Below are 13,789 nucleotides of genomic sequence, written 5' to 3' on the forward strand. Positions count from 1 at the left end.
TATCAGTCAAATTGGTACTGACAGCTTGATAAAACAGATCTTTTTGGCATGATACTATGCAGGTTGCCTTACTTGTTTTACTGTTATGTGGTAGAGGTTAATCTAGAGACCTCGTTGTAGAGATAGGTTTGTAGATATAGACAGTGTTCCACAGAGGATCATAGAAAGCTTTAAAAATTTAAAAAATTGTACAGTTTTAGCTATGAGAAAAGCTGTTTGAAGGACAGCATCTTTAGTCCCAAGGAACTATAACAAATGCTTAAAAATGACTTTCTATTTCATTTTTTTTTGTTTCTGTTATTCATAATTTGTTGGTGTAGACACCAAAGCCTCCTGTAAATCAGTGCAAGTCAAGAGGTTATTTGAAGTATTTAAGTCAAGAGGTTAGTTCTGTATGTTCAAGATTAATATCTCTGCCAGTATATGTAGGGGTAAGCATAAGGAATTTGCCTGGCAGTAAATATGAAAGATAAATATATTAATAGTTGTGGAGTTCTTTTAAATGTGATTTCAGGAATGAATCTTCACTTTCTATATTTTTCAACAAGTTGGGGTTTTGTTGTTGTTTTCTGATTTGGTTTTTATAGAAGCTGTGATTTCTAGTAGTGCATTGTAAGTAACAGAACTGGGACTGACCCAGTGGTTCTTGTATGCATATGTGTAAATAAATCATCAAAAGAGCAAAGCAAATTTGTCTGACTTGCATCCCTATCACAGCCCCACAACAACTGGGTGTCTGAGTATCCCTTCACTTATGTACATATTTCAGATAAGTAGGCCAGGCATAGCTTTTATAGCTTTTTTTTTTTTCTTTTTTTTTTTTTTTTTCTTTTTCTGACATACATCTGTATAACTTGGATTTTTATATATATGAGGTTCCTGGTATGTACTTCTAGAAAGCCTGTTTCAGGCTTTACGGGCTTCCATAACTTACATATTTACTTTTGTAGGAATATACTGCACAGTGAATCCAAGTATATGGGGTTTTTTATTTATTCTTATTTTACAATGGAGGGCTCTTTCATCCTAACTATACAACTGCACTCTTTTGGGGCTGCTGCTTCTTTGCCCAAAAATGAAGGTAAAGTATAGAAGTTGAATGTGAAAAATAAAAGCAAAACCATCTATAGCTTCTGTTATATGTTTTAGATGTTTTTTTGTTTGTTTGTTTCTTTGTTTGTTTTTAAGTAGGTATTAGTGAGAAAATGTGGAAGAGTGATGCCCAAGCAATTGTATGACCTATAATGCCAGTTCTGAAAGTCAGAAGCCTTTATTTGGGGTGACTTTTACAGAGCTGATTTTTTTTTTCTTTAGCATGAAGATTTTCTCACAAATTGTAATTTCAACCATACCTAAGCATTAGATGAGCCCTCTTTCCTCTTCCCAAGAGTCGGGTGGGCTACTGAGCAAAAGAAATGCATGCCTGTATTGTTGGAATCTGTTCTATCTGCAGGCTTCTTTGATTAGGGACATTGTTGTTGTATTACTCTCCAAATAAATAACAAGAAATTTATCACTAGACATTAAAGCCTCCAGTAAATAAATGTGAGTCAAGGTCTGATGGACTGAAAGACAGTGGAAAGCCACAGGATATATGCAATAATAAATAGTTGTAGTAGTTAGTTTTGTTTTATCTGTCATCTTGTAATGGATCTTTCAATTCTTTTCAAGTGTTGTTTTTTCTCTTTTTGTACTTCTTGGTGTTTGTTTGTTTGTTTGTTTTATATATAATAGCGACAGCTTGTTAAACATTGCTCAGAATATATCCTGAGTATGCATGTTGCAGTTTTCAAATTTAGCAATAGGCTGAATCCAGTGCAGACAAAATACAATTAACACTAAATTATGAGGGTGAAACTGGTATCTCTCTTCACACTCAAGGAACCACCCAAGTAATTTATTCTGATATGCAATATATTAAGAATAATAATGAACATCCTTTGCTCCCAAGTATTTTAATTTTTGATAACTTAAATATTTACATTTCATGAAAGCTGAAAGATACAGAAGAAAAATGACAGGACTTAAATGACATGTAGAAAAATTCAGAGTAAGAAATATCAGTGAGACAGAGTAGAAATATGAGGGATAATGAAGGTACAGATGCAGTATGGCTAGTCACTGCCTTATTGGAAAAAGAAAAAAAATGGGGGGTAGACAACTGAAACTATAGAAACTAGCAACCAGCAGGTTTGAAACAAGAAGTATTTTTCAGAGTCAGCTAATGAAATTGTGGATCTTTAGCAGAATGTTATAGGAGCTCAAAGCATTACACCCATATGAAAGGGATTAAACTATTTTATGAGTTTGCCAGTGACAATTAAATAGCGTTGCCCAGAAGCAGTCGCTAGCCTAGAAAGCCTAACCATCACAGCGTGTCATGAACCAGGAGGGAATAGCTGATGAAGGTTGGCTCAATTTTTCCTCTATCTGTTTAGGCCACTGCAAGACACTTGGATGATGGATTCAGTTTAATTTACTATGATAGCTCTTGGTGTATTTTTTGTGAAATTGATTTTTGGTTAACTGTAAAGACCAAAATATAGTGTTGTTATTTAATCTTTGAACAGTCACTGTGCACCTGTGCCCAGTCTGGTAAATACTGCCTAGAAGATATAGAAGTCCTTACATCCACACTGTTATCGATGTACTTTGCAAAATAGCATAAAGTGCTGGTCACTTTCAGATGGCTTTATGACTTTCAGGTGGCATAATGACTTGACTACACAACTAAAACAGTATAATGGAAACTATTTTTAAGCGTGTGCTTTAGTCATGACTGAAACACGGGGCACTGATTTTCCATCATTGTGATTAGTTTTTGTTTTGATATGTTGTACAAAACTATGGTATTTTTTGTCCATAAAAGTGTCCATTAAAAATGCAGCAGAATTTTTGAGGACTGCTCCAAAATTAATGCCTCCTATTTTATTATGTTGGCACACAACGTCAGAGCTGGGTGATGGCAGTAGAGATCAAACCTTCCCACCAGTATCCCATTCCATTTTGTTGCTGCGTGACAGATGGCAGCAGAGGGGCAGTCTAACAGAATGGCATCTGACATGGAAGTGTGTATGAAGCAAAGGTGTGGCAGTGAATTCCTCCATGCAGAAAAAAATGGCACCACCAGCATTCATCAACACTTGCTGAATGTTTCTGGAGACTAAACTGTGGATGGGAGCACAGTGAGGCAGTGGGTGATGTGTTTCAGCAGTGACGTGAAAGAAGCTGTGTTCTGTATGGCCATACTGATTTTTAGAAGAGTGGCATGCAAGTTCTTGTTCATTATCCAGCGAAAATGCATAGCTAACGATGGTGACTATGATGAAGAAGTGTGTTTTGTAGCTATTCTTCATGTCTGTTGTAGTTACCGTGGAAATAAACAGGAGGCATTACTTTCCCAGCAACTTACGTATTTAAAGCAGAATGAAACAGCCTAAGGTTGTGGAGATCTACACAACAGACTTTTCTTCCTTTATCTGAACAAATACTGTATAAATTCAGATAGTAAAAATTCTTGCAATTCCACTTGGATTCCCATACTGATAATGCCCTGATGGATGAGTTCTGAAAGCCACTTTTCATGCTACAATAATGTTCATCTCAAATGTTAAGAAGCTGGAATGTATCACTTTTAAGGGTCATGGAAGCCACTCAAGCTGTCATCTCTGCAAGTCCATTTTGTTTTTACTCAGGAATAAAACTAAGACATATTTAATATGTAATATATAAATAATATATATTATTATTATCATATATAACATAAATATTTAACATATTAAGCCTTAAGGCAAATTGATGATTGCATTTTTAAAAAGTATTGCATTCACGTGGTTAAATGAGACATGCAATACTCCAAGAGTTTTGAAAGGCATAACTGGAAATTGATAGAGGAAAAACAAACAAAAAAACCCTCAGACCTAAGCACCTAAGCCTTATACATCCAGCTTTGTGTCAGTAGCTATGCCTTTTCAGTAGGCAGTATTTTACCCACTATCTAAAGTAGCTACCTTTTGATATCTAGGAAGGGAAGCATCTTAAAGCAAGTCCTGATCTCTTTATACGCATTACTTTGTACTGTATTTATAGGCTGATTGGTACTGACAAAAGTAAAGGCAGTGTAGCTTCTCTTATAGTACTTGAAGATGAGCATATCTTGCTCATGTCCTAGTCTGCTTCTGTGCTTTTCTAGAGTGACAGAGGAGAAGGAAATGGAATGTGGGTAAAGAAACTGGCCTTACTATTTTCAAAGCATGAGTATGCACGTGAGCCATAGGGGTTCAAAATGCCTATGAGTATGGCTGGTCCTGCACATATCGCTTATAATAAATGAGGCAGAGTAATGTTATGTTCACAATGTCATTCTCTAACCTTTACATGTCATCAATAAGGTCCCATGTGTGACTTATCCTCACACTGCAGTAGAAGAGGAAATTATTGAACTTCTAAACTCAGGAGCCGCTGAGTGGTACACTGAGAATCTTATTAGACATCTCATTATAGTCGGGGCTTCAGTTAGAACTGTCCCAAGTTGTCAGCATTGTAATCTGCCATGAAAGTGAGTTCAGATAATGTTCTGAGTGCAGTGAATGTTTCAATAACACTGAACGCTTGCAGCTGTGGTTTTCCTTTTTAATGTACATACTTGAATTCAGAGAAAGTTGCACTGTTTTTTAAAATTAACATTTGTTTGTATACTGTTAAACGCAGGGCAACGTCCATAAAATCTTGGAAAAGTGCAGTTTACCACTTACTGGGAAGCAATGTGTAAATCGCATCATTACAGAGAAGGTAAAGTTCTTTTCTTGAATTCTTTTCAATTCTTTTCTCCTCTCAGTGACACTAAGTGAAAGCAGTAAAAAGTGTGGTAAAAATAAAGAATATATTCAGTATCTGTTGCTTGTGAAGGACAAAGACTCCTTTTGAGTTCAATTCCAGAGACACGTTGGCTCATATTTTCCTTTTAAATCTTTCACTGTTGACATCATGCTGGATGGTTATCACAGTGACCATCAGAACAGAGATGCTATCCATGAGAAATATGCAAGGAACATGTTTGGTTATTTTTTCCAAAGTATACCTGAAAACTTGCCTCATAAGATGCAAATCATGAAATGCACGTTTTCCTCAAATGTTCACGTCAGGTAACTGGCATCTTTCTTGATATATATTACAAACTTAGACACATGATCTGTCCTGTTGCTATCTTTTGCTTTCACTTGATTGCATTTGTGAAGTGATTTACTGTCCAGTGCAAGTCTGTTTGATATTGCCAGTGTTCAAAGTGCATTAGTGGATCTTTTCAGCAGCGTACGTGACTTAGGATTTCTGCTGTAATCATGTTCCTTTTATTATCAATGTGTACATTTTTAAAGGCTTTGAGTAATCCCTCTGTGAGCCATCTGTCACACTAAGTAGAATGCTTCAAAAGTGCTGATGCAGAATTTGTTTTCTCTCAGTGGTGTATTGCTACTGTCATTTAAAGTTTTCTTCTACAAACAAAGGGAGAAGAAATGAAAATGTGGATGTTTTTCTGTAGAAAACTGGCATTGAACAAGGACTGACAAATAAAAATATGCAGAAAATTTCTGAGCCTCAGTGCTCATCAGGTCTCGCTGTTTAATGAAGGATGACACAAATGTACAACACTATTTAGATTGTATTATAGACTGTTTCATCGCTAGCTTCCTAGTGTCTGTTTTCCTTAAATTCAGCTTTTCTTTTAAGACTCAGAAGTACAATTTCAGTCCCATAGTATTCATGAAATCCTTTGGATTAGAAGGGACCTTAAAGACCACCTAGTTCCAACCCTCTTGCCATGGACAGGGATACCTTCCATTGGAATAAGCTGCAGAAAGCCCCATCCAACTTTTCCTTGTACACTTCCAGGGAAGGCACATCCACAGTTCCTGTAGGCAAGCTGTTCCAGTGCTTCAACAGTACTCATAGCTGAGAATTTTGTCCTAATATCTAATCTAAATCTACCTTTTTGTTAGTTTAATGACACTAAACCTTGTGCTATCACTCCACTTTGTGACAGCCCTTTGGTGTAATGGAAGGCTGCTATAAGGTTCATAGGTTTGGTGCTCCCACCTGCTGATCACCCTCATGGACCTCCAATGGACTTGCTCCAATCACCCCATGTCTTTCATGTGCTGGGGGGCCCAGACCTAAATTCAGTACTGTGGGTGGGTTCTCATAAGCCAGAGCAGAGGGTGACAATCATCTCCCTTGCCTTGCTGGTCACACCTCTTTTGATAAACCCAACATGCAACTGGTTTTCTGGGCAGCAGGTGTGTACTTCAGGCTCATGTTGTTTTTCATCTACCAGAAGCAGTGAAGTCCATCTCTGTAGGGCAGCTGTCTATCCACTCATCACCCTGCCAGTATTCATATTTGAGTTTGCCCCAGCCCAGGTGCAGGACCTTGCACTTGGCCTTGTTGAATCTCATTAGGTTCACATGGCCCACCCTGCATGCTTGTCAAGTTCCTCTGGGCGGCATTCCTTTCCTGCAGCATGTCAACCACATTACTTATCTTGATGTCATCTGAAAACTTGCTAAGGGTGCACTCCATCCTACTGTCCATTCCACTAGCAATGGTATTAAATGAATCCATTCCTAGTAATGACCCTGAGGAACACTGCGCTCTGGTACCATTTTCCTTCCAAGTTCAGTCTTCACTGGACTTTTGCTATTGGCTTTTTAAAATTTTATTTTATTTTAGGAAAATGAATGTAGACTTGGTGGTTTTTGTGGCAGCTAGCTTGCAACCTGTGTATTCTCTGGGCACCATTATAGTGTGTGTTGTTCTACAGGTGTTCTTACGTGCTTGAGAGGCTTCAAAGTGGAAAGCTTGTCTTAGGAAGGCATCAGGGAAAAGGCTCCTTCAGCTACATCACCTGAGGATTCATTTTAAAAATAGAACAAGAAAATTTCTCTTTCTTAGCTAGCTTCAAAAATACTAAAATTTGTAATGTTTAATAGCTGTTGGAGGTGCTGATCATCTGATAAGTTGATCAGCCACCCTTTACCTCCCTATAGTCCTAAAAGCAAAACAAAAGAATGAGAAAGAGGATGGCTTTCCCTGTTTTCTTTCATTACCTCTTGGCGGACATTGTCTTGTAGCAAAGAATGTCTCAGCCATTTCCCTTGCATCTTGCATTTCTCACCACATCAGAGCAGGAGACACTGTCCTTATTTCATGCAGTGAAGAGCAGTTGCCCATTTTTTTCCCACAAAATCAACACATCTTACACTTCAGATTCTTTCAGGTATGAATAAATCTCTACTGGTCAGTCTGAAATGTGAAACCAGTTGATAATGGTATCATTTTTTACTGAAGAAATTCTTTTTAGCAAATTGATTTGTACGATATTACTACTTGGATCTTCAGTTTTTTAATAATAAAAATTAATTTGGTGCTATTTGAACCTGACAGGCCGTGTTTGATGTGGACAAGAAAAAGGGACTCACCCTTGTGGAAATCTGGGAAGGACTGTCAGTGGATGATATCAAGAAAAGCACTGGCTGTGACTTCACAGTAAGTCATTTTACAAACAAATACAGTTGTTCCTTTTACATTGCCTTGTCGTTAATCCATAAAGCCACTGATTTTTTACCTTTACATTCTTTCTTAAATATCATTTAATGTTAACACAAAACTGACTTACTAGTAGAAAGTACAGTGGAACGTAACTAATTCCATATGTGTGGTTGTCTCGCTCCAATTTATAGGAGGGAGAGGAGGTTCTTTTATTATCTATATACCCGGCGTGAGATTAAGAAGCAATGGTTCAAATGTTGGTCCAACCAGTTTATTACAAATCTTAATTAGGGAAATGGGGAAGGGGAGGACAGACACTATTATGAATTAGGGTAATGGGGAAGGGAAGGAAGGCGATAGAAAAGATAGGAAAGAAGAAGTAAGGAGACTTTGTAGGCGGCAAGAGGGAGATAGTCACCACCATGGATCCAGCGAGGTTCGTAGTTCAGTCTTTGATCTTCAGTAGCGGTGGGTCATCAGGCAGAGTTGTCCTGTTGCCAATGACGACGACAACCATGGTGATGATGGCCCTTTTTCAATGCTTCAAAGTGGTTGAGTCAGCTCTTTTTGGAGTGACAGCTCAAATCCAAAGTGGTGGAGTCAGCTCTCCTTTGAGTGACAGCTCAAACCCAAGGTGGTTGAGTCAGTTCTCCTTGCGGTGGCAGCTTCTGGCTCTGGGATCTCAGCAGGAACCTCCTTTGTTCTTATCTTTCTGGCCTTGCCAGCAGATAAGAGGAAGCAGGGAGGCACCAACTTGCATCTTGCCTTCGCAAGATACAATGGTATCATCCCCCAGCCTTCCATACTTAGCTGGAGCGGCACTCTCTTCCGCTCTTCTACAGAGCAAGCAGCTCTGGGGGAAGGGGCTTGCAAATGTTCCCAAAGCGATATCGATTGTCACACAGTTAGCACCCGTCAGCTGCCTCCTTGACAAGTCACTCAGAGTCTTATCACAAGAAAAACCTCAGGAAGCAAGCTTTGAGCCAAAAAAAAACTAAGAAGGATTCTCACAGTGGTCAATAACAAACGTAGTTTCTTCATGGCCTCATGCATTCATACGATAAAGCTTTTTCTTCTGTATTGTAAAGCTGGCGGAGAGGTCAGCTTTTTTTATTTTTTTTGTGAGGATTGTGAATTTGACAGTATACACTTGTCTTGTGAAGGTAATTGGGAATACTTGATAATGAAGGATAGCAATCTTCCTCTTTGCAGTTTCCAGACCTAGAGCACATGTTTACAAGATTGCTGATGTATTTAATTTGAGGATTAACTTTAGGTTGAATTTGAAGGGTGCTGTGTTTAGTAACCATATGCATAGAATGAAACCGTGGAGAATGACTTTGTTGTAAGGAGACACCAGCTCTTACATGTCTTTGTCTCACTCCAATTTATAGGAGGGAGAGGATGTTCTTTTAACATCTATATACCTGGTGTGAGATTAAGAAACAACAGTTCAAATGTTGGTCCAACCAGTTTATTACAAATCTTAATTAGGGAAATGGGGAAAGGGAGGACGGACACTATTATGAATTAGGGTAATGGGGAAGGGAAGGAGGGAGATAGGAAAGAAGAAGCGAGGAGTCTTTATAGGAAGCAAGAGATAGTCACCACCATGGATGCAGTGTGGTTCGTAGTTCAGTCTTTGATCTTCAGTAGTGGTGGGTCATTGGGCATTGTTCTGTTGATGACGACTAGGAGAACGAGCACTATGGCAATGATGGCCCCTTTTCAATGCTTTCAAAGTGGTCGCGACAGCTGTCTTTGGAGTGACAGCTCAAATCCAAAGTGGTCGAGTCAGCTCTCCTCGGAGTGGCAGCTTCTGACTCTGGGATCTCAGCAGAAACTCCTTTGTTCCCATCTTCCAGGCCTTGCAAGCAGATAAGCGGGAGCAGGGATGCCCATCTGCATCCTGTTTTTCACAGAACATGATGTTATCATTCCCCAGTTTTCCCATACCTAGCTGGAGCTGTATAGTCACAGGCCAGATCTTCCACCCGTAAACACTCCTGAGCACTCTCTTCCAGAGGCAAGCAGCTCTGGAAGAGGGGGCTTTCAAATATTCCCGAAGTGATGTCGATTGTCACACGGTTAGCACCCATCACTTGGCTCCTCAACAAATCAATCACAGTCTTACAAAAAGAAATACCTCAGGAAGCAAGCTTTGAGCCAAAAAAAAAAAACAAAGAAGGATTTTCACAGTCTTGAACCTGTTTTTTGGAAGGAGTTGGTTTCTTTTTGATTCAGAGGATCTATGTATGTATGTATGTATGTATGTATGTATGTATGTATGTATATGGGAGTTGGTATTACCGGAAGTAATTTCCAGCCTGTGCTGGAGGCAATTGAAGCAGAAGGATCCAGAGTATTCAGGGAAAGAAATGAATAGCTCAAAACGATGGGCTAGCAGAGAAAAGCTTTGCAGTAGCACATGGCAAGACTATTAGGACTATTAAGAAAGAATTAGCATCACCTCACTGAGCCATTAGCATTTCCCTGTAAATGTTACAAAGAAATGGTATAAACTTTGAATTTTAAGGATGGCCTGAAGTTAGCAATTGGTGAGCAGTGTAGTGCTGTCTTTGTTCTGGAATCTGTCTCACCAGGCTCTGGAGGGGTCACTTCACAGCCACCTGTTTCCTGTTTCATGAAGATGAACTCCACTGCAATCTGCTTTGTGCAGCTGCCTTGGTCATGATGAAATCATGAGCTGCACTAAAGGACAGTTATAGGCATGAAAAATGTAGATGCTCCTTGGTTTGTACGCTTTTCTGTGTTTATCTGAAAGCAAGCAGCTTCCATAAATGCTTGCAAAGCACGTACTGTGCTGACCTCTGCCAGAATATGTGCGTGGGTCAGCATTACCTATTGGGCGATAGTTCCTTAAAAATGCCTGAAATTTCTATAGCTCTGCAAACACACAGAGTGAACCAGAATGATTTGTTAACTAATGCAGTGGTTTGGAAAAGCACTAGCTCTTCCTTTGTCCCACATTTTTTTTGTTCCTTTCCCTCCTAAAGGATGTTTCCAGGTCACAATGACCCTGTCCTTCTGTCATTGAAATCTTCACCAAAACTGCTGTTGTATTGGCATTGGTGGCTGCAAGACTAGGTCACCCTTGCATGATGCTAGATTGAGGACTTGATTTTAATACAGTGAACAGGTGCAGATCCCTAGCTTAATTTTGAAGTTGAGAGAACAGCGATTTGAGCACTGTGGTAGACAGTTGTTTAGAAAATAGTATCCTTAGTCTTTTTTCCACGTTTCAAGACTTTGCCTCAGGCTCCCTTGCAAGAGTAACAGTTGTGCTTTGATTATTTATGTTCCCTGAATGAGACATCTTGTTCTCATTTGTACTGGCGACAGAAACTTCATTGATACTATATTACAGCAGTAAATGCAGAGATTTTTTGCTTGGTTCGTTTTGCTAGTTTGAAACAGAACTAATGGGTAAAAAATAAGGAGCTGACCCTTTCCTGACAGCTTTTCTCTGTGGATGCAGAGTTATCTAAACTAAAATAAGCATAGATTTAACTATGGGATTGACTAAGGAATGACTATACCTTCATATGTAACTACATCTCCCTATGTAACTACTTCTTTTTGGAGAGCTTTGTAGTCCTTATGGCTTTTTGAGACACATTTTGCTGTATGTTTCCATTTTAAAAAAAGGAAAGGATTTAGAATCAAGAGTCTTGATTGCAGACTGTTGTAAAATAAAAAAATCACCCTGAATTCTACTGTGCTATGAAGGCAACACATTGGCTTATCTTGTATATTTAAATGAGAGTTGTTGCTCCTTAGGAAATAGGCTGCCTTAACAGATAAATATATTTGGCTTGTACTTGTTTATACCTTTGGTGAGACCATGAAAGCAGAGACTGAGAAAGCATAACCTGTAGATTTTATTTTTATTTAGATTTTTGTAATAATGAGTGCTCAGCTTTACAGAAAGTTCTTAAAATGTAATAACTTGCTTTTTTACTCCTGATAATAACACTGGAAGTTATTAGGACTCAGCACCATTCGGGATCAGGCCTTGAAAGACTTGCTTGGTGTAGATAAACATAATGAAATAACCATGGACATGTTGTGTGTTGGAATTCTGGAAGTCAACAAGCTTGAGTTGTTGGGAGCATTGGGAGTACCTGAGACCATGAGTCCTCAGTTACAGTCATCCTCTTACAAGTCTGAGGCAAACCAGACCACAAAGTATACTGTTGCCCATTCACCTGCCTGTTAAACATCAGCAAAGCATGTTGAAACATCCAAGATGAGCTGTAATTCCAGCAAGTGAAATAATACTAAGAGTGTGCTGCTTAGGATGTACTATAAGAAAGTAATAAACATGCATCTTTGCGCTGTGAAAAGCATGTTCAACCTTTATCAAAATCTGTGCTGATTGGATGATTCTGCTGCGATTTAAAGCAGCATGCTCAGAGGGCTTTCTGCATTTGACACTTGTTTTCCTTTCTTGTGTTACCGTTTTGTTTTTTTTGGTTTGTTGGTTGGTTGGTTTTTTTTTTTTGTTTGTTTTTTGTTTTTTTTTGCTTATTTAACCAGATTTATTTAAAGCAAACAATTCTATTTGCATCCAGTTCCCAGTGTGTATGGTCTTTCATTACCTCTGTTATGTTCAGCAGACACTGTGGCACTTCACTCTCCTAGGGATCAGACCTTTTCAGAGGTGAATAGTGGTGCACAAAAATGACAGCTGTTAGCATCAAATGTGCAGACAGTGCTATTAATGTAGTATGCTCATTGAAATGTAAAACACTAGAGGTTTTGATGGTACCAACCCTATGACGGGAGAAAAGCAATAACCTACTCCAATAATTGTCTTTTGCCATTGCAGTATTCAATTTTTAATGGTGCTGTCTTCATCCTCTAGCAAGGGTGTTTTCCTCAATGCCACTATTCGTAGGTGAGGCCCAAATTAAGTGAGGCACATACCTGCTTTGAGTTGGAAATGTTGAAACATTTCTGGAACTGTCTGGGAATGTTTATGCGCTCAGGGAATTTTTCCAGCTCCTCTACACTTGTAACTTCTACATCTGTTTATTATCCTAGTTCACAGAGAACTTTGTAAAATCAATAAACGGTTTCCATCCACTGAAAATATTTCATTAGCATTTGATATAGTAAACACATTCATGAACTAAGCTTTTCTTGATGACTATTCTCATAAGAATGTAAGTGATGACATTTTGTGGCTGGAGGAAGGATAACTTAGAAATTGAATTCGTACTGGAAATACAGCCTTCCTATGCGTGAAAAAGGCCTCTGTATATCATTCTTTAGTAAGTTGAATTGTTCAGTACCGTTAAGTGAAAAAGATGGGATAAGGAGGCAGGAGCACAGTATATTGTGTTTCAGTGGGACAAACTAACCAACTGGAAGCCCACTACCTGTGGAACTGTCTGTCATCCTGAACAAGCAAGATCACATGAATTGATTCAGATCTCATCCTGGGGAACCTATATAAATAAGGCTGGAAACAGGATGTATTTAATGAGGCTTGGATTGTCTGTGGAGAGGTTTTCCTCAAGATGTAGTGCAGGCCTGCAGTCATGTCTAACAATGAAGTCCAAAGTCTGCTCTGTATTGCTTCCACTTACACCTTCTTTCTTCATCCTCTCTATTTAAGCTTACTGTGTTTTATTTATTTTTCATTGGCTGGAGACCTTACAATACAACAAATGGATTTTGCAGATGCATAGAATTACAACATTAGAATTGTACAATCAGAATTGTTTGAGTTGGAAGGGACCCTTAAAAGACATCTAGTCCAACTCCCCAGCAATGAATAGGGAGATCTACTGCAAGGTAGGATTGCTTGGAGCCTGGGCCAGCCTGGCCTTTGGATATCTCTAGGGACAGGGCATCAACCACATTACTGGGCAACTTGTTCCAATGCCTCGCCACCCTCCCTGTAGAAGACTTTTTCATGGAACCAATCTAAATCTCCCCTCTTTCAGTTTGAAACCATTTCCCCTTGTTCTGTCATCACAGACCCTGTGAAAGAGTCTGTCTCCTTCTTACATTGTCCCTTTAGATACTGAAAGGCTGCTATCGGGTTTCCCTGGAGCCTTTCCTTCTACAGGCTGAACAGCCCTAGCTCTTTCAGCCTGTTCTCATAGCGAAAGTGTTACTTTCCTTGGACCTTCCTATTTTTTGTGGCCTTCCTATGGATGCACTCGAACCGCTTCACATTCCTCCTGTGCTGAGGACTCCACATCAGGATGCA

General features: G+C 39.0%; 1 protein-coding gene across 1 annotated transcript in view; it reads left to right on the plus strand.

The window, feature by feature from the left end:
- Positions 1–13,789, plus strand: part of OXCT1 (3-oxoacid CoA-transferase 1) — a 151,756-nt gene that overhangs the window by 72,218 nt on the left and 65,749 nt on the right. Inside the window, exons 15-16 of the mRNA XM_042875525.1 lie at positions 4,711–4,791; positions 7,441–7,542. Of these exons, the coding sequence (XP_042731459.1) occupies positions 4,711–4,791; positions 7,441–7,542 (183 nt within the window). The remainder of the gene's footprint in view (positions 1–4,710; positions 4,792–7,440; positions 7,543–13,789) is intronic.

The sequence above is a fragment of the Lagopus leucura genome, unplaced genomic scaffold, assembly GCF_019238085.1.
Source record: "Lagopus leucura isolate 7727_CA_CO unplaced genomic scaffold, USGS_WTPT01 Super-Scaffold_100014, whole genome shotgun sequence".
Lineage (NCBI taxonomy): Eukaryota > Metazoa > Chordata > Aves > Galliformes > Phasianidae > Lagopus > Lagopus leucura.